Here is a 23,470-nt window from a genome sequence, read left to right as displayed (position 1 = left end):
CTCTACTGCGAGGAGATATATTACTGGACTGATATTTGTAAGTTTACTGACCTCTTTTTCGACACTGGACTTTGCAACTGAATAATCCCCCGACGGACTGAACTAGTTAATGATATATGGACTGTTTGACTATGCTAAAACTCTTACTGGAATAAACTATTTAACTAGCACAGTGTATCTGTTTTACTGAGTGTAAGCTAAAAAAAACGTTTATCTCACATATTTTGCCTGACTGCCGTGCACATTCTGCTAGGGTGTATCCCTAACAACCTCAAAGGTCCCTTCCAGCTCTATTCTGATTGATTGATCTTTAGGAGTCAAAAATAATTTGATGGCTCATAATCAGTCTATCTGCCATCTTGCTAAAGAGAGTTTTCGTCAAGCCTGAGATCTGCTGCGTGGATACAGCTCTCTTAAGTTGGAATGCACTTGCCTTCCTTGCCTGATGATGTGAAATTGTCAAGTAGTTATTTCACATTATTTAATTTCCTGTCAGATGCATGCTAATGTGTTTTACCCCACCTTATCCAAATGTTTTACAGACATTGAAATAAGAATGAAATTGCTCATTTTCCAGAATCTTTTTTTTTTGTCATTAAACAAGTTTCAAAGAGTGTTGTTCCAACTCAAAAGTAGTGATTGATCATTGGAAAGGATTATATACACAATCTAGGCACAATCTCAGCTGAACAATTCTTTTGCTTTAGAGCTTTAGAGCTCAGATTCTGAGCCATGATGATCACCTAAATTTGGGCCTCATTTCTTTCAGGATCTAAGGGCTGAAACCCCACTTGGTGATCTGTGGCATCATGATTTTTGGGGGAATAAACTCAATAGCAATACAAGCCACAAATCTTATCGACCACTTACTGTACTGACTTTCAGGTGAGACATTTTAGGCTATCTTAAGATTGTTTTCTTTCTTTGGGTGGGGAGGGGAGTTGGAGTCATCAGTGGGGATAAAATTAATTGAGATACTGACTATTTAGTGAAATAAAGTATCATTTAGTGTTTTAAATATAGGTTGATTTTCCCATCTGGATGCATAATCTATTGGTGGATTATAATATGTGACCATTATTTGGGGTTCCTCAACTATGAACATCCTAGTATAGAATAGCTTCTCCTGTTACGGACAGTTGGAAGTATCTCATAAGTAAAATTTGGGCCTCATTTCTAGATCACTAAGAATCCTGAATATACTGTGCTTGCTTCCACAAACCATATTAGCAACATTTTTAACACAACATGTAGTTTCATTAGCGCTTGCCTTGTTCTCTTGGCTGGAAGGGCTGCCATTGTGTTATGGTTTTCATTGGAATATATGGTCCACTATAGTACAGTTGCTGTCGCATCCACATACTCAGAATCTCTTGAGGAAGAAGTGAGTAATCTCCAACCTTCCTTTGCAAGTCCATGGACTGGCGGTCATGGGATAAGTTCCAATGTAAGCATCTAACAAAGAAAGGCTAGATATTTATTTATAAACATAAATAAATAGGGGCATTTCCACTCAATGTGACATGTTACTATATATTGAATGGGGGCAAGGTTTCCACTCCTACTCGGAATTGCCTAGGATTAAACTTGGGAACTTTGGCGTGCAGGACACGTAGTCTACCGTTTACACATTAAGTTGACTTCAAACCATTCTTCTTGATTGCTACTATTTTAATGTTGCTCTGGTACTAACAGAGGTTTAGAAACTATCCTGGAACTCAGGTTGAATCACTGGTTGGGGAAGTCGAAAAGAAAAGGAGAACGCATGTGAAAAAAAAGAAAGAACCAAAAACTCTAAAAAGGGATCTTCTATTTCTGGATTGAGAAGAACCTGTTTCCTATTTTTTTATGCTTCAGAAACAGGAGTGCTAGTTGCTAGGCCAAGTGTTAAGTTGCTTGCCTTTTGCATCCCTGTTTGTCACTTCCCTTCAATGTCTCCTCTATACCAAGTTACACAGGCACTGCCATCTCTGTGCATACACATAAAGCACTCTTTTGGATTATTTCAACATATTCTAATTTCATTTATTCCTGTTTTTAACTTCACTGTTTTCTTTTTGTCTTCCCTTGTATAGGATTAATTACCTTTTAGCTGGAGGCTTCCACCCATTCGGCTTTCATATCATCAATATAATACTCCATTGTATTATTTCTGTCTTAATTGTTGATGTCTTCTCAATATTATTGGGTGGGCTGCACTACACCAATAAAGGAAGAAGGCTCAACTTTGTCCCCAAATCCTCCTTCCTAGCGGCTTTGCTGTTTGCCGTACATCCTGTGCACACTGAATGTGTAAGTACCTAATGACTCAGGTGTTGAGAAGCGCTCAGAAGCGTTAGGGTTCCATCATCTAATCTTTTGTATGCTTGCAAATTACCTGTCTTTTATGCACTCTTCTGTCTGTGTGTCTGTATACAACATGCCTGATTTTATGTTGCAACTTCTCTTTGCTCATGTCCTTTGCATTGACATCTCTGGTATATTACTAATCCCTCAGAGAGATTTTGGTTTCAAAAGATGCTGATAACTTATATAATTATTTATTTTTAAAGTGTATCTTGATTGGCATAAAGACAGCATGGTGTATCCATAATTGGGGAGATCTATGATAGCATTTCACTAGGAGAAAGCGTAAGTACTTGTTGCATGGCAGAATCCCTAGTTTTTATGAATCCTTGGTAGTCAATCTCCTACCGAAACACCTCCCAAAATGTGCTGCATTGGTTATATCCAATGTCTTTCTTGAAACAAATTTCTCAGGAGCAGTTCATATGATCTACTTTATGTGGTTCAGACAGAAGCAGATCCTTGCAATCTGTTTCTTTAAAGGGGTCTCTGAGAAACAAGAACTATGGTATTCAGATTTTAACACTGGGATAGAAGCCGGAGGCCTATGGTTATTTTCCCATATCATACGAAGAGGATAGCCATTCCCTGCACTTCTGAACAGAGACTTAATCTGATGCCACAATTCAGTTGTTAGTTGAGTAGTCTTTGGGTGGTAAGAATTGTTCATACTAAGCAATTTTGGGGGCAATATTTCACATTTGGAACATGCCAAAGAAGATTAGGTTTTTTTCATAAAACTGAGATAAGGTAGGGAGCCATGGGTGTCTGCTTATGTTGATGTCTGGAGACACCATTTTGTTTATCACTGCTTATCCTGTCAGATGCTTTGGGGCTTTACGTTTGATCTAGTCTTGTCTATGACTGCCGCTTACATATGTGAAGCAATGTCTTGCTATGAAATGGTTTGTTTTTGTAGTTTTTTAATGACAACTACAACATCTGAAATTGGTTCTGCTCAGAGGGGTTGGTAGAGTGTGGATCTCCTATTTGAGAAAGTGTCGTGACTCTGAAATCTGCAACTCTTGGGGGTGCAGATCGGATGAAGATCCTGTGGTTAAACAGTGACACATGTCGCTGTCAGTCAGTGTGGGAGGTCAAGGAGAGTTTGTGCAAGAGTAAAATCAGAGCAGGTTAACCAAGAGGGTGCATTTGTTCTTGAGCCTGCATGTGAGGCCTGTACATATTAGTAACACACTACACAGTGTGGGTGGTAGACCTACGCTTTTTTGGTTTTTGCGAGATTCCAATTTTTATGATGATTTTACAAAGATGCACGTGAGGAGAGGGAAACATTCACAGACATTGAGGTCTCCTGAATGCTCCCTCGTGTCCTCCAGGCTGTTTCTCAAAAGTATAGGAAATGGCCAAAGAAGGGTGGGTTGTGCCTCATAAAGAAATTCCAGTCTTCCAGTAGACATCTCTGAGTTCACGATTTCCTCCCTGGTGTGTTTTGAAGGGAAAACATCATGACTTCTCTCCTCAGAATATTGTTGAGAGGAAGGATTTGTCTTCTCCCTCTGATGGTTGACTATAGCCAGGCTACACAATTCAGTCATTCCATGCCATGCGATTGCTTAAATGGCTCTCAGTGGTTTCATGCCACTATTGGTTGATATTGCCACGGGCACTAGAAAATACTTTTAAAGGGCACGTGGGATAGGTTTTCAAGAAAAAAAATGTCCTAGGATAAATCGTGGTAAGTTTGTCCTCCGTTGGAAATTTTTCTGATATCCTTGAGTATCCTTTCACAACCTTGATCCCTCACCCTCTCCCAAGCTAGAAGAGAAGTTTTGAGAGCTGAAGAATACACATTTGGACATCACCCCAGTTAGAGAAAATTGACTCAGAGCATAAGCAACATTATTATCTCACTTACTCTAAGAGCAAATTCCTACAAAGGTAGGAAATTGGGCTAGATGGTCTCTAAGATGTATCTTCCAGCCCTTCTATTCTGTGAATCTGAGTTTGATCTTCAAAAACTACAGGTAGACCTCAGCTTATGACTACAATGGAGCCCAAAATTTATGTTGTTCAGTAAGACATTTCTTAAGTAAGTTTTGCCCCAAACTTACATTTATGACCTTTCTTGCCACATTTGTTAAGTTAATCACTGCAGTTGATAAGTTAGTAACCCAGTTGTTCAGTGAATCTGGTTTCCCCATTGACTTTGCTTGTCAGAAAGGTCAAAAGAGGTGAACACTGAACCTTGGAACACAGCAAAGTTCATAAATATGAACCAATTGCCAAGCATCTGAATTTTGATCACATGATTATGGGCAGGGGTGGGATCCGACCGGTGTAACTACCAATTCAGTGATTTACGATTTGCGTGCACATGCGTGCTTTGCGCGCATGCACACGTGTGAATCATCATCAGCTTGCTGCCTGGGCAGCTGAGCAGCACTGTGCATGGGTGCGCAGCAGTTGAAAAAGCATTTTTTTCCCTGCTTTTTCAACCGCAGCTGTGCCACGCAAAGCAGCTGAGGTTGAAAAAGCAGGAAATAAAGGTCAGGTAAGAGCCTGGGCGGGCGGGTGGGCCAAAACAGCAGCAGACACAGAACCGGCTCTATCTCTGTTGCTCTTCAGAGCTACCGGTTCTACAGAGCCAGACAGAACCCGTAGAATCCCACCCTTGATTATGGGGATGCCGCAATGGTCATGACTGAAAAACAGTCATAAGTCACTTTTTCAGTGCCGTTGTAACTTTGAATGATCACTAAATGAATTGTTGTAAATTGAGAACTACTGTGTATAATCATTCTTGAGAACCTATTATAAAAATATACGGCTATTATTTTTATTATGAACACACAAGCACACATAAACCCACACAAATATTTTAAAACAATATATAGATTTCTTGCACACATTTGCAAAGGGTAATCAAATGAAAACAAAATTAATGTTGAACTTCTGAGACTTTTCTAATATTGGGTTAGTTGGTATACATTTTTCATTATTAACAAACTAATCTTCCATAAAAATGTTACACATTTCACACTTCACTGCATATTTGTGAGGAAGATACATACATTGCCTAGGACAGCGGTGGCTAACCTTTTTGGACTCCTGTGCCAAAAATTGTGCGTGCACTCTCATGCCAGAATCCAGAAGACAATGCGCCCCACCCCCACCCCCTACGCATGCAGGTGCAATCTCCATCCACCACCACTACCACCTTACCTGCACTGCACCTTACAGCTGATTTTAGCCTGGTTTGAGGCCTTTTCGGTCTCCCAGAAGCTTGAGGAAGGCTTCTGCAGGCTTTGCAGCCTGAAAACTAGGTCCGTTTCATCACTTCCAGTATTTCCGGAAAAACAGGGCGTGATGAAATAGGCCTAGTTTTCAGCCTGCATTTCAATATGCAGAAGCCTTGCTCAAGTCTCTGGAGGCTGAAAAAGGCCTCAAATCAGCTGAAAATCAGCTGTGAGGCACGCAGTGAAGTAAATTTGCCTGCAGCTCGCGTGCTGGCACAAATGGCTCTGCGTGCTACCTGTGGCACATGCCATAGGTTCGCCGTCATGGGCCTAGGGCCTCTGGTATATAAAATTTAAAATGGAGCCCCAACGTGTTTCATAGTTGCAGGGGGTTTTGGATTTTGCAAACTGTTGTATCCTCTCTCTACTTCTTGGTAGAGTTAGGGTGACCTAGGGAGGAGGTGAAGCCTTTCATTAACTCATACTGAAATGAAAAGGTTCTCAGTCTAGTGTAGCTCTGATTAAATTGGCACAACTTTGCCCAGAACTCTGGTATGGATGGTTGTATAAGAGGTAGTCCTCAACTTAACAAAAACAATTGAGCCCAAAATTTATGTTGTTAAGTGAGACATTTGTTAAGTGAGTTTTATGACCCCATTTTACGACCTTTCTTGCCACAGTTCTTAAGTGAATCATTGCAGTTGATAAGTTAGTAACCAGATTGTAGGAAGTGAATCTGGTTTCCCCATTGACTTTGCTTGTCAGAAGGTCACAAAAGGGAATCACATGATCTTGGCACACAGCAATGTGTACTAGTATGAACTAGTTGCCAAGCATCTGAATTTTGATCAGGTGAACATGGGGATACCACAAAGGTCGTAAGTGTGAAAAATGATCAAAAGTCACCTTTTTTGTGTGCCGTTGTAACTTTGAATGGTCACTACATGAACTGTTCTAGGTCGAGGACTACTTATAAATTAAAAGGCTGTTGCTGTCCGAGTGGAGGGTAAGAGGCTTGTTTACTAAACCTTGAACTCTTCTTCCTTTCCATTTTAAGATTGCAGGGATCGTTGGCAGAGCAGACCTCTTATGTGCCCTGTTTTTCCTGTTATCTTTTCTTGGCTACTGCAAAGCATTTAAAGAGAGTAAGTACTTTCCTCCTTAACATTTTTGGGTAGGCTATGCCAGCGGACGATAAACATGAACATAACGCCTGAGTTTGAAGACCAGGGAATGGTTTCTTTTCAGAAATCAGCTTGTCCAAAATGTTGCTTTGTCTGTCTCATCTCCATTCCCAACTCGCCTGCATTGTGACGAACCAGGGCACTTGCACAGAGGTAACACGGGCAGCTGGCAGTTCAGACCACCCCTTTCTTGCTCCGAATTTCACCAAATGCTCCCACGTTTTCTGGCAAGTCCCAGAGCAAAGTGATCACACACATACACACACACACACACACACACACACACCTCAAGCTGCAAATAATCCAGCCCAACGCTGTGAGCACCATGGCTGCAAAGCAAGAAATCCAGAAAGAATGCAAGGAATCCAGGAAAGGTCAAACGTTGGCACTCAACACTCCAGGAATTTAGCATTTGTTCCCTTCCCACAGCATCTCCTTAAGTCTCAGTCTCCAGGTGTGCCTTGTAAAGAGGAGCAGGGCAGTCTCCTCCCGAGTAGTCGCATCAGTCTGCCCTGTTCTCACCTTCTCTCCACTCTCTGTGCTCGAGGATCAGGAGCGGGTTGGTCCTTGCTCATCGCCTGAGCTCTGTCTCTCATGTTCACTCCTTAGCCTCTCTTGGTCATCCTGCCCTCCCCCCTGCCCTTACTCCCTGCCTACAAGCCGTCCCAATCCTGAAAGGCCCTGGTCTGACTGGGCCTGCTCCTCCCCATTTTCCTCCCAAGCCAACAAAGCCGCCCCCTTGATCTCCATCTTCTTCAGTTCTGACTCATCTTCCTCTGCAGATTCAGGCTCTGATGGGGGGCATGACACATATGAGTTAACAGTATTTTAATTAGTGACAGCCTTGATTTTTTCATTTTCAATTTCAATGACTGATTGGAAGAATCTTGGAAATTTAGGCAACCAGGAGCCAAAATAAATTTGCACTATTATACATAGAAATTACACGTGATTTTTCAGAACTTCTGCAATTAAAACTTTTCCTATGTTTGGGGAAAACTTCAGTTATATTTTGTTTTCACCTTTGAGTCGATTTACACTCTTTGTAATTGTTGCAATGCCATTTTTTTTGATCAGCCTCATAGAAATATTTTACCATTTCTTTCTTTCTTCTGGAAGTTTTTTTTTTTAATTTCCAGTCTAGCATGTAGTCCTGGAATGTCAATAAATGATAACCAAGTTGAAACCTGCTTAGTTTCTAAACATAGACAAAACCAACCACTTTTCCATGCTGATACTGTTTTAAAGAAGCCAATTAACTCTAGGAATGCTGCGCGGACAAGGCTTTAAACCCGGGGTATGCGTGTCCAATTTTAGCAACTTTAAGACTTTTAACAACTTTAAGACTTGTGGACTCAATTTCCCCAAGCTGGCTGGGGAATTCTAGGAGCTGAAGTCCACAAACCTTAAAGCTGGACCTTTAGACGTCCATATATATCATCAGTAGCATGCATTTTATGTACCCATGCATTATATGGTGTACAAACATTTGGTTAGGATGTCTTAGGCTGCTTTGAGCTTTCCTATTCTGTGTTTTCTGACTCCTCGCCTTGCCTAGAAAATAAACGTTGGGTTCAGACTTGGTGCTGGGAGAGATAGGAATCCCTAGGGTTCTCTTATTTATTTGGAGGAAGGTGGGCCTCCCAGTCTCTTCTTTCCAGTTTTCCACATGGCAACTAGACTTTCAGCTGTAGTTAGTATTAATGCTTAAGCAGTACCAAGCCAGCCTTTGATGTCTTTCTCAACCTCTTTCCATGCCCTCTTTCCCTCACCTGTGCAAGGGGTCAAACAAAAGACAAAGCCAAAGCAGCGTTTTAACACTGATGCTAGCAGAGGAAGCTGTGACTGTGATAGCTCCCTCTAGCAGTCAAAAATAATGCTCCCCCCCTTCCCCCCCCTTTGCAAACGGAGGGAACAAACTGCTTGCTTCAGTTTTGTGATTTTGAGGGCGGGGGGAAGGATGCAGCATTATTTTCATCGGGAGGAGCTAGCCAACCCAAACAAACTTCCAATCTATAGTGCTTGCAAATGATGAAGAAAATAGCTGTGGGGTTTTCTTTCATTCTTCTTCATTGTTGTTATCGCATGGCCCAAATGGTAACATCTTAAAATAATGTAATGTTATTTTAATGTTATAAAATATAAAATGATTGCTTATTTGTACCCTATGACTATCATTAAGTGTTGTACCTTATGATTCTTGATGAATGTATCTTTTCTTTTTATGTACACTGAGAGCATATGCACCGAGACAGATTATTTGTGTGTCTAATCACACTTGGTCAATAAAGAATTCATTCATTCATTCATTCATTCATTCATTCATTCATTCAAAATGATATTAAAATGGAATAAAAAATCACATTATTTTAAACATGATCCTTAACACACCGGTAAAGATCAGAGTTGTCCTCGGATGTCCTGCTCTCTTTCTGGTTACCCTATTGTCAAGTCAAGGAATTTTTTTTTAAATGATTTAAATAGATTAAAAACTGATTTAAAAAAAAATCTAACTCTTTTTAAAAACAAGTGAAGTAGAGGTAGTCCTCAACTTACAATCACATTTAAGACCAGAATTTCTGTTGTTAAACAAGATGGTTGTTCAATGAGTCCCACCCAATTTTGTGACCTTTTAATCCTGATTGTTAAGCAAATCAGTGCAATTGTTAAGTAAATCATGAGGTTGTTAAGTGAATTCAGCTTCTCCCATTGGTTTTGCTTGTAGAAGCCAGCTGGGACGGTTGCAAATGAGGACCTGTCGTAAGTACATGCCAGTTGCCAAGCATCTGAATTTTTGATCATGTGACTGGGGATGCTGCAACACTTGTAAGTCACTTTTTTCATTGTAGTTGTAGCTTTGAACGGTTGCTATGTGGAGGGTTGTAAATTGAGGACTGCCTGTTTTGAAGTCTGTTTAGACTGCAAGTTACAGATGTTCAACATAGTAAGAGGCTTCAGATATGGATATTCAGCCGAGCTTGCAATCTAAATACAGGTAGTCCTCAACTTACAACGGTTCATTTAGCAACTGTGCAGTTACAAAGGCACTGAAAAAAGCGACTTATGTCCGTTTTTCAAACTTAGAGTACCCCATAGACCAGTGGTCGCCAACCAGTGGGCTGGGGACCACTGATGGTCTGTGAGAAAATGTTGGTGGTCTTCAGAGAAATGTCCCCCCCAAAGAAACCCACCCCCAAAAGCAATTAATCCAGGCTTCGTGGAAACACAAGGCTGTGCCGTCCTCATGGCCCGCCCACTCGCTGGCCCACACTCTTCGGCTGAATACAAACTTTACCTTGAGTAGCCACGCCAGCTGGAACTGGAAGGTAAAACCAATGGCAGGGGAGAGAAATCTGCCCCGGGGTGGCTTGCTGACATTGGTGGGAAAGTCGGTCCCATATTCCAGAGCTGCAGTAGTCACAGGACTGGCCCTTTGGTCATCCCGGAGCAGCTGCTCCTCTACCTGGGTGCACTGGCCTACCATGGATTGGAGGAGGTGCTCTGTGATGACCAAAGGGCCAGTCCTGTGACCACTGCAGCTCTGGAATATGGGATCGACTTTCCCACCAATGTCAGCAAGCCCGCGTCAGTCAAAATTCATATTAGTGGTCCGCAGGATTTAAAATTATGAGTTTTGTGGTCCCTGAGGTCCAAAAGGTTGGCAACCCCTGCCATAGACAACGTGTGCTCAAAATTCAGGGGTTTGGCAACTGACTCATATTTATGACGGTTGCGGTGTCCCAGAGTCATGTGATCCCTTTTTGTGACCTTCTGACTGTGTTACTAACTTAACAGCTGCAGTGATTCACTTAACAACCGTTACACAAATGATCGCAAAATGGGACAAAATTCACTTAACAAATGTTTTATTTAGCCACAAAAATTTTGAGCTCAATTATAGTCACACGTCAAGGACTACCTATAGACCTCTGTCTCAGGAACAACTTCATTGAAAGGTAGAGTAAATCTAGAAATTCCTTACAGTACGAATATAATCAAATTACATAAGCTAGATTTCTTCTATAAAATAACAGAAGCACTTGTGGGCATTGTAGTGCTTGAAACAGGAATCAAAATGCTTGCTGCAAATCTTTGGCATACATTAAGTTTGTGACCATCTGCTGAGGGTGGCAGAATGCCTTCCCACAATATGGTGTACCAGTTTAAACTAGGTTCAGGTGCCAACCACAAATGAATTCCATTCTCTGACAGGAGATCATGGTGGGAGAAACAGCATAGTTGTAGAATGTGTGCTTCATTAAACTGATTAACACACTTGGCATGTGTGTATCTTTGCAGTCATAATTGGCAATTTCCTTTGGTTGCTTTACTTTTTTGAAGATTGAGATGTAAAAGCTACATTTATTGTTTTCGAGTATTGCAACATATATCTTGGTTTTTATAGAATATGCTGGCAATGAAAATATTACAGGTTATTGGATTGATTGACTCATATCGATGGATTTAAAAAGCAAAATGTCTTCAATCTTAACCATAAGGGCACCCAGCTTCTTCAAACCGTGTGATAGCATGGAGCAAGCAGGCTGGTCCTGGGTGCAAAGATCTGAAAAAAGAAACTCTTATATTTCTCATGAATTACTCTCCAAAAGTACATCTATTTTGCATGAACTAAAAGGTTAGGGCAATGGAATTATCTAGACCTTACATCTATTGAGGTATTGAGGTCTAACGTATCAGTTTAGGATCAACGTATTGCCACTATCTTTCTTCCTTATTATGATGGCAGTAAGTAAAGATAGTTCAGGTGGATTTGCTTAGGAATGCAGTTCAGAAGTTAGAAATCCATTCTGCGGAAGTAGCCAAGTCAGGGACAGTGGCTGTTTTTAAAATAAATTTTAAAGCAAGCCAACGTGTTGTCTACTTGGGTCCAAAATATTAAGCACATTATGAGAGAACCATGTCCTTTAGACATCTGCAGTGGGGCATTTAGTGTACAAAAGTGAAAAAAACATCTTTTTTTATTTTTCTGCTGCTTTTAAATAAACCATAAAAAGATAAAAAATAAAATATATAATAAAGGTGAATGTACACTCTCAAAGGAAAACACACACACTGAAAGTGCTTTTAAAACACTTAAACATTGAAAAAAAACATCATTGAAAAAACCACCATCAGGGGTATCAAACTCATATCATCACATCGTCATGTGACATATTGCAACTTCCCCCTTCACTAAATGGGGTGGGCGTGGCCAGCACGTCAGAGGTGGTATTCAGGTTCTGACCAGTTCTGAAGAACTGGTAGCAGAAATTTCGAGTAGTTTGGAGAACCGGCAAATACCACCACTGACTGGCCCCTCCCCCATCTATTCGCTCTCACGAGTCCCAGCTGATTGGCTAGGACTTCTTTTGTTGCCTTGCACAGGAGAACGGAGCTGGAAAGCAGGTTAGTCGGGTGGGAAGGGAATGGGATTTTGCAGTAACCTTCCCCTGTCATGCCCACCAAGCAGTGCTACACCCACCAAACCATGCCCACAAAACCAGTAGTAATTTTTTTTGAATCCCACCACTGTAGCACGTGACTCATCCGGCCCGGGAATCCCAAGTTTGACACCCTTGGTATGGACTGTCATTTTTCTCTCTCTTGTCTTTTCTTTTAAAATTGATAGATAAAGAAGGAACCCAGTTCTCCATCGGTTGGGTTTTGCTGAGTGCACTCCTTGGCACTATGGCGATGCTGTGCAAAGAACAAGGAGTCACAGTACTGGTAATTTTAACATTTCTTCGCAACTCAGTTCAGTGGTAACAACGGTGTTGTACCCAGATGCACTTCCTGTATTTCCATATTACTCAGGATTTCTGACAATTTCAGCAAGCTTTCTTTTGCTCTGAATATTTTCAAAAGGTACATTTCTGCTTCCTCTTATTCATTATTATTCTTGCTGTCATGAGTGACCAGACATTGCACTAAACCATAATTTGATTTAATTATGGTTTGGCTATATTGACAAAGGTTTGGGTTTTCGGGAAAATTATGGACATTTTCAAATGTATATTAATATGGTTCAAAAAAGTGCATTCATCTCATCATCTGTATTTGGGTTACATGATTTGAAGTGAAACAAAAATAATTTAAGCATATTTTATGAGATTTGACAGTGCGTGTCAAAAATGTAAAAATTTTGATATATAGAGAAAAATGTTTTTTCTTAGGATGTTGAACATTAAATTATAAAACATTGTACCAAACTTGCATTGCTGGGAAATATATCTCTATACCTATATTTCTATTATCGATATTAGTATGCTGTAATATAATTAATGATTTACAAGTCACAAATGACTGGATTCATCTATCAGTTTTGTGTGTGTGTGTGTGTGTGTGTGTGTGTGAGTTAGTCTTCCATTATTTAATATTTTCTAATAATGCCAGGATCAATTTCCAGAATGATCCAGAATTCAGAATCAGCAATTTACTGGTTAATCCAAGGCATTTGTATTTTGCTTTAGTTCAGATTATTTATTCAAAGAATTATGGATTTATTGTATATTTTAATCAATTTAAAATCACAACTCTATGCAGCTAAGATAGAGTTTAAAAAATACACAATATAAAATAACAATATAATAAGCACATAGTGGCAACTGAGCACAGCACCAATCCACAGTAAATCAGTATCACCTCATGGTCTCAACTAACCTCTTGACCCCCATTGCTAAATAATGATTTATTAATTATGACTTTTGAAGAGAATGAAAGCTTTTTATGTGACAGCAGTCAGGTCCTTTATATTATTTGCAGATTTGGGAAATTGTTATTTGTTTATCCAAATTTAGATTAAACTAGGATCAAACTTTTTTTGCTAACTGATTGAAATAAACCACACTTGTGCAGGTCTGTGTGGAACTGCCATTTCCTCCAAAGTAAAATTGTAAACAAAAATATGTTTGGAATTTGTTAAATTCCTCAAGACAAATGTATAAGATGATTTTCCTGCAAAATGGGGAATATTCCCATATTATGTATCAGAGCTCAGAGTTTTTACGGTCATATACAGAATTTAACTGGATTATCAGATACGTTGTGGGCCGTTAATACTGGATAAAAGAGAGTCTTCCTGAATATCCGTTTCAATTTGCTACAAAAGTTGTGGATTTTTACCTACCACTTTAAAACTACTGTTCTCTCCTGTGTCATCTGAAAGTAAGTCCCACTAAAATCAACAGGACATTCCTGATTATAGATAAATGGATTGGACTTCACAACTTTTATACTGCTGAAAATGAGGCTGCGTATTTACCAAATGCTAAACACCACTAAATAAAGTTGATTTTATTTTGGGATAATCTCGTGCACCCGGACACATGTGCATACAAATAATTGAAATCATATAACATAATTTGTATTATTTTGGAGAATGCTTACCAAAAAAGTGTCTCAGAAAAATGCTTAATAAACGTACTGTGAAATGTTCATAGATAGGAAATACTGGATATTTCAAAAGTTCCACTCTTTTTCCAGATTTTCTTTTTACTCCAGATATATACCGGTATATATATCTTCTTTCACATATATATATATGAATGTCAGATGCATGCATCCATGCATACATACATACATACATACAAAGAAGATATACTGTATATATTCTTTCTCTCGTTCTTACTTGGTTCTCTGTGTTTTTAGGGTTTAAATGCTCTGTTTGATGCTGTCATGATCAACAGGCTCAATATTTTGGAAGTTGTTTTGAAGATACTTCATAAGGACAAGTCAGTAGAGGTAAGTCCCTTTGTTTTTAGATTGAATAAGATATTGTGTGAGATACAGATAGTCCTTGAGTTATGACTATAATGGCCTCTGCCCATTAGGGTCAGAAGTCAGGACAATGCTTCCCGCCCCTTGGCAGCTCGCATGCCATCACACAACTGATTGCCTTGCCTGCAAGAAGCTATGGGGAAGGAAAACTGTTGGGCACAACTGCCTTTCCGTAAAAGATGACCAGACCGAGACCAAGAGAAGGGTCAACCAGTCTCAAGTCCCTTTGCGCCCATATGCAATTCTAAGTCTAGTTCATATTGAATTCCATTGGCCATTATCTATCACCATTTGCTTCCATTGTTAGTAGTTTTTGATTTTGGTAGAGAATGTTAGCATGCAATAAATTGTTTGTTTTCATCAAATTTCTACATTACCATTTCACTTAAGTGACTTGTATTCTCACCAAAAGATCTGACAGCACTGCATATTTTATTTTACCTCACACTTCAATCATATTGTATGACCAATAGGGGGCAAGTTTAATAAACAGTAAAAAAAAAAAATAAACATTATATATGGCTGAATGTTTTTATAAAACACCAAATTAAGTATCATATCAAAGCTTTAATGTGACATCTGTCCACAGCTTTTGAAACCTGACTGTTAACTGTAATATTGGCTTTCTTCCTTGTTTAATTTGTTTTCTCAGTTATCAAACACAGTGAATAGTAGTATCACATAACTGCCAGATGTCATAAAGGATTGCATGTCATCTAACAAATTCAAAACATTATAGAATACTATTAATGTCAAATACTAAACACCAATAATATTCTCTGTCAAATAAAATAAAAAAAAACTAAATACATTCCAGACTACTATTGAATTCTGTTACATGACAGTTATAAATATTTTTAATATCTATCAAAATTGTAAAGATATACTTTTTTCAAATTATGAACAGTTAAAGCAATGGCAATACTATATAGAGATTTGTATACTTTCACATTGACATATTCAAAATAAGTGTATCGATACATGTGGAACAATGGTGGGATTCAAAAATTTTTACTACTGGTTTGGTGGGGGTGGGTTGGTGGGGGTGGCATGGCTTGGTGGTGTGGCTTGGTGGGCATAGCAGGGGAAGGCTACTGTAAAATCTCCATTCCCTCTCCACTCCTGGGGGAAGGTTACCATCAGTTCTCTGAGCTACTCAAAATTTCCGCTCCCAGTTCTCCAGAACTGCTGAATACCAACTCTGATGTAGAAGGTAATGTTAAATAATTTTTTAAAAAAACTTTAGCCAAATACAGTATTTCCACCAAATTTCTTTCCAAAAGTCTTCTTTGTTGATTTCAGTAAAAGTGGAATCCTTTATTTCATTATTAAGCTTGTGAAATAGATAAGCATTGGCATTTATAGAATTATTTCTTAAATTTTCCTATTGTGGTACAGTACTATAAACATAATCAAACATAAATTCAACCAGCAGTAACACTACATAGATGTTTCTATAATGAGGAATTGTATTATCAATATCTTTTATTCATTATTCTTGTACAGCTAAGGAATGTAATTTGGGCCATGATCCAAACCATCTATGCTTCCAGCTTTCTGGAAAGCAATTAAACCACGGTTTGTCCAAAAACCTTGGGGATCCCATGGGGAGCATGCAAGATGGCTGTATCATGTTCAGATGGTTGTTATTATATGTTTGATCCTGACCAGCTCAGAAGTTGACTTAGCCTTCCATCCTTTTGAGGTCGGTAAAATGAGGGCCCAGATTGTTGGGGGCAATATGCTGATATTTGTAAACCACTCAGAGAGGACTATGAAGCAGAGGTGGTATTCAGCAGGTTCTGGCCAGTTTCTGGAGAACCGGTAGAGGAAATTTTGAGTAGTTCGGAGAACCAGCAATACCACCTCTGACTGGAGATTTTACAGTATCCTTCCCCTGCCACGCCCACCAAACCTCTCCCACAGAACTGGTAGTAAAAAAAAATTAATTCCACCATTGCTATGAAGCACTGTGAAGCGGTATACATGTCTAATACTATTGCTATTCTCCCACAGTTGTTTTAATGGCTGTTACAATTGTTTTTAATGGGAGCCAGTTAACGTTTCTCATTCTTACCCAGTCTGTGCATACTTATCTGCTCCGTTTCTACCTTTAAGAGTAAAAGGCAGTTAACAACTTCGATTTCTTTTCTTTTTTTCATAATTATTATTTCCCTTTTCTTCAAAGAACCTAGCGGTGTTTAGAAAAGGACTTCTTTTCAGAATTACTCTTTTGTTATCTGGAGGAGCCACTGTTCTATACGCCCGCTGGCAAATTATGGGCACAGGACCTCCAGCATTTACAGAAGTGGATAACCCAGCTTCATTTGCAGCCAGTCCGTTTGTAAGGGTAAGCTGGAAAATATGGGATTTTGCCAACCTTAATGATTGTACAAAAAGTCAGACTGCGGCACAGAGTAGTTGCACAGTGAATATGCTGTATAAATTGAGTTCCCTGTTCAGCTCCATCCATGCTAATAATAGTTTGGGAAAAATACGTATAGCAGAGATCTTGGAAATGGTTGCTGATCAAAATAGACTGTAATGAGGCTGGGTGGACCAGGATCTCATGTGATTGATAAATTCATTCCAGGCCAAAACAAGGAGGAGGGATTGAAATCAAAGAAAACAGAGGTGTCATCCCCAGATGGAATCTGTGCCCCTTTTAATAACATATACACAAGAGGCCTGGTTCCAGTTGTGTGGTCACAACAGCCATCTTGAATTTTAAACTTTCCATGGTGGCCTGTGATTCACACATACATTATTTCCTAACCTCCCAAGGAAGAGAAATCATCTTGACCAGCAAGGTAATTCTGCTCACACAGAGATAACATTATGTTACTTACATTTCACCAGCTGGTTGAATCTCTGTGAAGTCTCTTGTGTTCGATTTGGTTTAAGTAGCTGAAGATGTTTCCTTGAAATTCAGATTCATTGGTGAAATGTTAATTCCCTTCTCTGTTTTTGATATATCCACAAGCTGTTTTATATATATATAAATATATATATATATATATATATGTATATATATATATATATATATATATATATATATATATATATATATACATACATACATACATACATACATACATACATATATTTTTCCCTTTCATTGACAGGCTGTAAATTATAATTACTACTATTCTCTGAATGCTTGGCTGTTGCTGTGTCCCTGGTGGCTTTGTTTTGATTGGTCAATGGGCTGCGTACCCCTTATTAAATCAGCCAGTGACTGGAGAATAATTGCTCTGGTGCTTCTTTGGCTGTGCCTAATTGTGCTGGCGTGTCAAGCTTTGGGCTCGAAAGATGGCCAGAAGAGAAGGTAAATTCGGGTCAACACGTTATGGTTCTCCTGAGTTGGTAAGACATTATTGCATGACATCTACCACCACTCCTCTTTGTGGAATTGTGGAATCAATATTTTTTTAGCAAATACAGTGCCAATAAATATTTATAGCAGTACTTTCCTAATTTGGGCCATCTTCATTTCCACTGGCCATGGGGTGGAAAACTGCTTTATCTTCCTCGTGAGAGGACATTTCAAGCTCCTTAACTCTGTAGAAGGTAAAAATAATAATTTGTGCTCAGAATAACATATAATTGATCTGTGATGTTTTTCAACACTGTTCCTCTGGCAAAACAAAACAAAAATAGGAGACTAAAAAAAAGTGCTATTGACAATGGCGGTGTTAGTTTTAAATTGAATTTTGCCCCAGGATGATTACTCTTTTGTTGGTAAGCAGATCCAGGGAAAATAATGGGAAAACATCCTGTCATTTTAAACAAATGAAAGTTGCTTGACAGAATTGAATTGTTAAACGATTTCTGTAAAAGTATTTACACTTCTGTGTTGATTAGATAATCAGTTATGATTCTCTCATCTGCAATTGTTTTAATTGACAAAAGAGACTGGGGTTCAAATTAGACATTTTTTGTGAACACTTGCTTTGTTTGAGATTGCAATTTTTAAAACAAGAATTATTTTAAAAATAATAATCTTACGTGCATGAGAGTTCTTGAACTGTTCTTGAACACATTATGTGCATTATTGTATCGTTCCATAACTTGCAAGGCAGAATTGTCTTGATAATGTAAATGAAAGGGAAGTGGGCAAATTTGCTGGGAAGAAATTGAAAACTTTCGTTCTATGATTTTTGGGGGGAGATTATTTATGGTACAGTATAAGCCTATTTGAAGACAGTCATCCTGTCCCTGTGCCAAAACTCCACTACTCAATCTCATATTGTTCAGGAGAGATCCATTTCTACAGAAGGTTTTTCAATAGGCAATTGAAAAGGCCAGGAGACCGGAGAATAAATATGTAGTTTATTTAGCTTAATACCCATCCATCCCTCCACATACTCGCACACTTTCTGTTCTGCAGATTTTACTCTAAACAGATATTTTTTCTTTACTATATTACACTTGGATATTTGCATTTTCCTTGATACTGATATTTTTCTCAGCCATCAAAATGTGTTTGTTCCAGATATGCAATATGAATGATGTCTAGGACTGGTCTTTAATATCCCCGGAACGTTAAAAGGATTTAGGCTGTTGATTTGTTGTGCCGACGCATTGATATGGGAAAAAGACCCAAAAGAGAAAGCCATGGTCCATGATAAAAAAGAATAATGAAAAAGACCTTGTATTAAACCTGTGAAGCTCATAGTTAAATAGCAGACATCCTGTGGAGCTCTTCTACCATACAGAGATAATAATTTCTTCAAAATAAAGAGGATAGTTTTGATCTTCACGTTGCATAGTTAGAATTATTAGATTGAATCACTTCTTTCTAAATGGTTTGTAATCCTTTAATACCGGAAGTTAAGAACCGTCCTGAGAAGCCTATATGATATTTTCCCATGATGACTCTTTCTGAGGAATGGAAACTTATGGAAATGCAACAGGCATTTAGTGGCATAAAGCCACAAAGCTTGTTCTTAGGAATTGATCTCCTTAAGTTTGACAGGGGCGTACAGGGGTGTCAAACTGGATTTCTTCGAGGGCCAGATCAGCATTGTAGTTCTCCTCCATGGGCTGGCCGGGGGAAGGGAGACTGGACGGATGCCTCCTGTAGCATCCTGCTAGCCAAGAGCGCCAGGGGTCCACCCATGGCCCCCACATGGCCCATTTTCAGCCTGGACGGCCTCCTGCATCACTTTGCCAGCCAAAACAGCACACGCACAGCCCCCACGCAGCCCATTTTAGCTGGCAAAGTTCTGCAGGAGGCCATCCAGTTTGAAAATGGGCATGGGAGCGCACTTAGCCCTGCCACACACCATTTTAGCTGCCAGGGGCACTGCAGGTCGGTCCTTTGCTATTTCCAGGCCGCCCCAGCAGGCCAAATTGAAGCACCCCACAGACCGGATCTGACCCACAGGCCTTGAGTTTGACACCCCTGCAGTAGCTGTGGTATGTTTCATCATCACTTGCTCCCTAACTTCCCCCTGTGGACCCGTAGGGTAAGAATGGAAAGGGGATAGCAGAGCTCGCTGGCAAAGTAGGGCTGGATGCTGGGATAACTCATGGCAAATCTAAATTGACTTACTTGCATCCTGTGTATTTTAGTAAGAGTTTTACTGCATGTTTTAAAATATTTTTTCTTCTTCTGCATTTCAGAATCCTTACCCTGGGATTGGGGTTTCTCATCATTCCTTTTCTTCCTGCAAGTAACCTGTTTTTTAGAGTTGGGTTTGTTGTTGCCGAGAGGGTCACCTATCTCCCCAGTATTGGTTACTGCATATTGATTACGTATGGATTTTGCCTGTTGTGTAAACAAGTTAAGAATAAGGTACAAACAACATTATCCTAATGGTTGGCCAAAAAAAAATGGAAAAAAGATTTAAAAGCTGAGATTTCTAATATGTGTCTTCTTTCTCAAGAAATTGTTGGTTGCGGCTCTGCTGGGCCTCTTACTGATAAATGTGTCGCGTTGCATCGTCCGTAGTAACCAATGGAGATCGGAGGAGCAGCTTTTTAGAAGTGCCTTGTCTGTTTGTCCACTGAATGCCAAAGTAAGCGTTTGTGTTTTCTAAAAACAATAATTCTATTGTTCTATTATGGCAAATAATTATCACTTCCGGTATTTAACTTCTTGCCAAATCACCTTAGAATTAGTCTCTATTATATCAGCAGTTTTAATAATTATAATAGCACCTGAACATTTAGTGAAGGCATTTATTCCTATTGATTTGTCTCAGCTCATTTGTTTTCTGTATACATTTTTATTGTTTCATTTCCTACTTGGAAAACAGGACCCTAGGGAGAAAATTCCTATTACATTCTAAAAAAGGTCCAAGGTCACATTAAACGGTTTTTATACAGTTGCTGTGTTACAGTTGCTGTGTTAGTAACAGCTAATAATAAGAATAGTATATCATATTTCGTGAGTAGGAAAACAAGAACATCTTCGTTGTGTGTTTTAGAGAGGATGTCACACCCAATTTTAGTGGTTGGATATAGGCACACTAATTAACACAGTCTTGATTTCTGAAATGCCGTGGGCATCTTGCCTGAATTAAAGCTTTGCCTACAGGCCTTAAATTGATTTTGCTTCTCCATCACTAGAATTAATTTGAATATTGTTGATGATTGAGTGAGGTAAAAAATGATGAGGATTACACGATCTTTTGTGATGCAGTGGTGTGTGGCACACAGTTGCAAGTTGTACAGCATTTTTTAAGAGTAATAAATCCAGTGAACAAGTGGCTTTGTGGCGTACTTATCCCTTATTGTGCAGATCAACAACTTCCAATGCTTTCATACACCTTTTGATCTGGATGTTCTGTTCATAAGAAGGGTCCATGAATAAATTATACTATTTTACTTCTAAGCTTAACAGTTCTTAAGCTAGTATCCTCAGGAGTGAATTGGTGTTGAAGATTTTGTTTACTTACGAGCACAAGATAGTTGCTGATAACTCAGATTTTGTGTTATTTGTGCAGAGGTGCTGTTTCAGAAATTGGGCCAATCCCTGTTTTTCGGCATTATTAAAAGCAACTGGACATTGTTAATAAAGCTGTTAATAATTTATTGTATTCACTGGACACAGGTGTTGCATGATCTTCATCCTACTCTCATTACAGTTACTTATGTCTAAAATGTGAGCAGCAGAACTATTACTATTCTACCTTAAGTCTTCCTCTAGAATATGTCAAAAGGCAGGTTAATGAGAGAAAATCTGGAATATAAACTTCAATATGAAGAAAATGTGATATTGTAAATCAAAACAAAACAGAAAAAAAGTATTTTAGTTCTATAAAGAGCTAATATTCTGCTTAGATTGTTACATCCAACAATAGATCTTCCCCTTATGTTCTGTATGGATATGGGCTTATATTAGTAATTATAATAAATATTTATAGAATCTGGTATTGTGTTTTAATATTTCCTGAAACCGGGGACATATTTTCAATTTAATTTGGAGTATAGTTCCCACCAAGACAAAACATGAAAATATATTGACTAATCATATTCTAACACACAGCTGAACTTAGTCTTTTAACATTTTTGTTGCAGAAAGCAATCCATTCTAGTCACAGAACTTGTTTATGAAACTTCTAATTTTGTTTTCTTAATTACAAAGATTGTAATTCTTAGATTTAATTTTGAAATCATTATTTATTTGAGATTGACTACATGAGAAGTGCAATTATAGAACAAACTGAAAATATAGTAAATTTAAATCTGACATAAACATCACAGCCAATAGTCAATATCAGCATCAATTTGATTTTCATTTGGGAATTACTTGACTTCAGATATGTAATCAAAATGCAATCTTATTAGTCACTTTCTGTGTAGCATTTTCATTATCAAAGAACAAGTTCCATAATCAAACCAATTAACCATTGAGAATCTTTTTTCATTCTCCAACAAATTGCAGCAAGGATATCTGATAGAAAAATATCTTTGGGCTTTCAAATAAGCTAGGATTCTGCAGCACTAGTTTGGAAACTAGGATACATATAGTTGTAGCATTTTTCCTGGAGTTGTCCACCTGGTGTACATGAATGTTTTGATAAGGATATGGCCGTTGAAAGTGGTGCTGGTGGTGAGGATAAGTTCTGAGTCCCATTAAGTGTTCCTGATATCTGGATAGTCTCCAGAGCCTTTTCATTTAAAGTTAAGAGCTCTTTCAATATTCTATTGTTCCCCCCCACCCCCAGGTCTTGTTTTATGAAGTATAATTACATCTGTCTCTCACATAATCAGTGCGAGAGACAATGTTTTTTCGATAGGCATACCAAGCATCATGTTAAAATACATGAATAAAAATACACATCTATTAAAATGGTTACAATCATCCAGATCAAATTTCTATGAACCAAATTTCTATGCACTGGAAAAAAAAATCACTGCCTAGAATGATTTTGTTCTGACCTTCCCTTTCAGGTCCATTATAATGTTGGCAAAAACTTAGCTGATAATGGCAATCAAAGTGCTGCAATCAGCTACTACAGAGAGGCTGTAAGGTATGGATGATTTGGAATGTGTGTGTTTTTTTTAATTGTTGGCTTGTTTTTAAAAAGCAGAAAGCAGATACAGGGTAAGAACCTGACCATCAGAAAGATCATCAGCCGTGATAATAGAATATTGAGGATGTATTAAGGAAATACATTCTAAGCTGTGTTTGTTTTAACTATTTGTTGTTGAGTGAACCATTGTAGTTTAGTACAGACTAAATGCTTAACAATATACCGTGTTACAGTGGCTGGGATTTTATAGTACAGTAAGGTAAAACTAGTTTTACCTTACAGTAACTGCAAGAGGGATCTTGGAGTCTTAGTGGACAGCCAGCAAAATATGAGCCAGCAGTGTGCAACAGCAGCAGCCAAAAAAGCTAATGCAATCCTAAATTGCATTAACAGAGGGATACAATCAAGATTAAGTGAGGTACTAATACCACTCTATAAAGCCTTAGTAAGACCACACCAAGAGTACTGAATCCAGTTT

General features: G+C 38.7%; 1 protein-coding gene across 3 annotated transcripts in view; it reads left to right on the top strand.

Annotated features, from left to right (window-relative positions):
- The window catches only part of TMTC4 (transmembrane O-mannosyltransferase targeting cadherins 4), an 88,989-nt gene that overhangs the window by 20,910 nt on the left and 44,609 nt on the right, over positions 1-23,470 (top strand). For all 3 annotated transcript variants that reach the window (XM_087937923.1, XM_087937921.1, XM_026708396.2), the window contains exons 3-12: positions 770-885; positions 2,076-2,292; positions 6,604-6,691; positions 12,360-12,457; positions 14,378-14,470; positions 16,695-16,856; positions 17,632-17,834; positions 20,135-20,306; positions 20,398-20,529; positions 22,910-22,989. In XM_087937923.1, coding sequence (XP_087794049.1) covers positions 770-885; positions 2,076-2,292; positions 6,604-6,691; positions 12,360-12,457; positions 14,378-14,470; positions 16,695-16,856; positions 17,632-17,834; positions 20,135-20,306; positions 20,398-20,529; positions 22,910-22,989 — 1,361 coding nt within the window. The remainder of the gene's footprint in view (positions 1-769; positions 886-2,075; positions 2,293-6,603; positions 6,692-12,359; positions 12,458-14,377; positions 14,471-16,694; positions 16,857-17,631; positions 17,835-20,134; positions 20,307-20,397; positions 20,530-22,909; positions 22,990-23,470) is intronic.

This window comes from Pseudonaja textilis, chromosome 8 (assembly GCF_049901715.1).
Source record: "Pseudonaja textilis isolate UNSWEBS1 chromosome 8, rPseTex1.2, whole genome shotgun sequence".
NCBI lineage: Eukaryota > Metazoa > Chordata > Lepidosauria > Squamata > Elapidae > Pseudonaja > Pseudonaja textilis.
The sequence above is the reverse complement of the archived record's forward strand: the minus strand, read 5'-3'. Positions and strand labels throughout refer to the sequence as shown.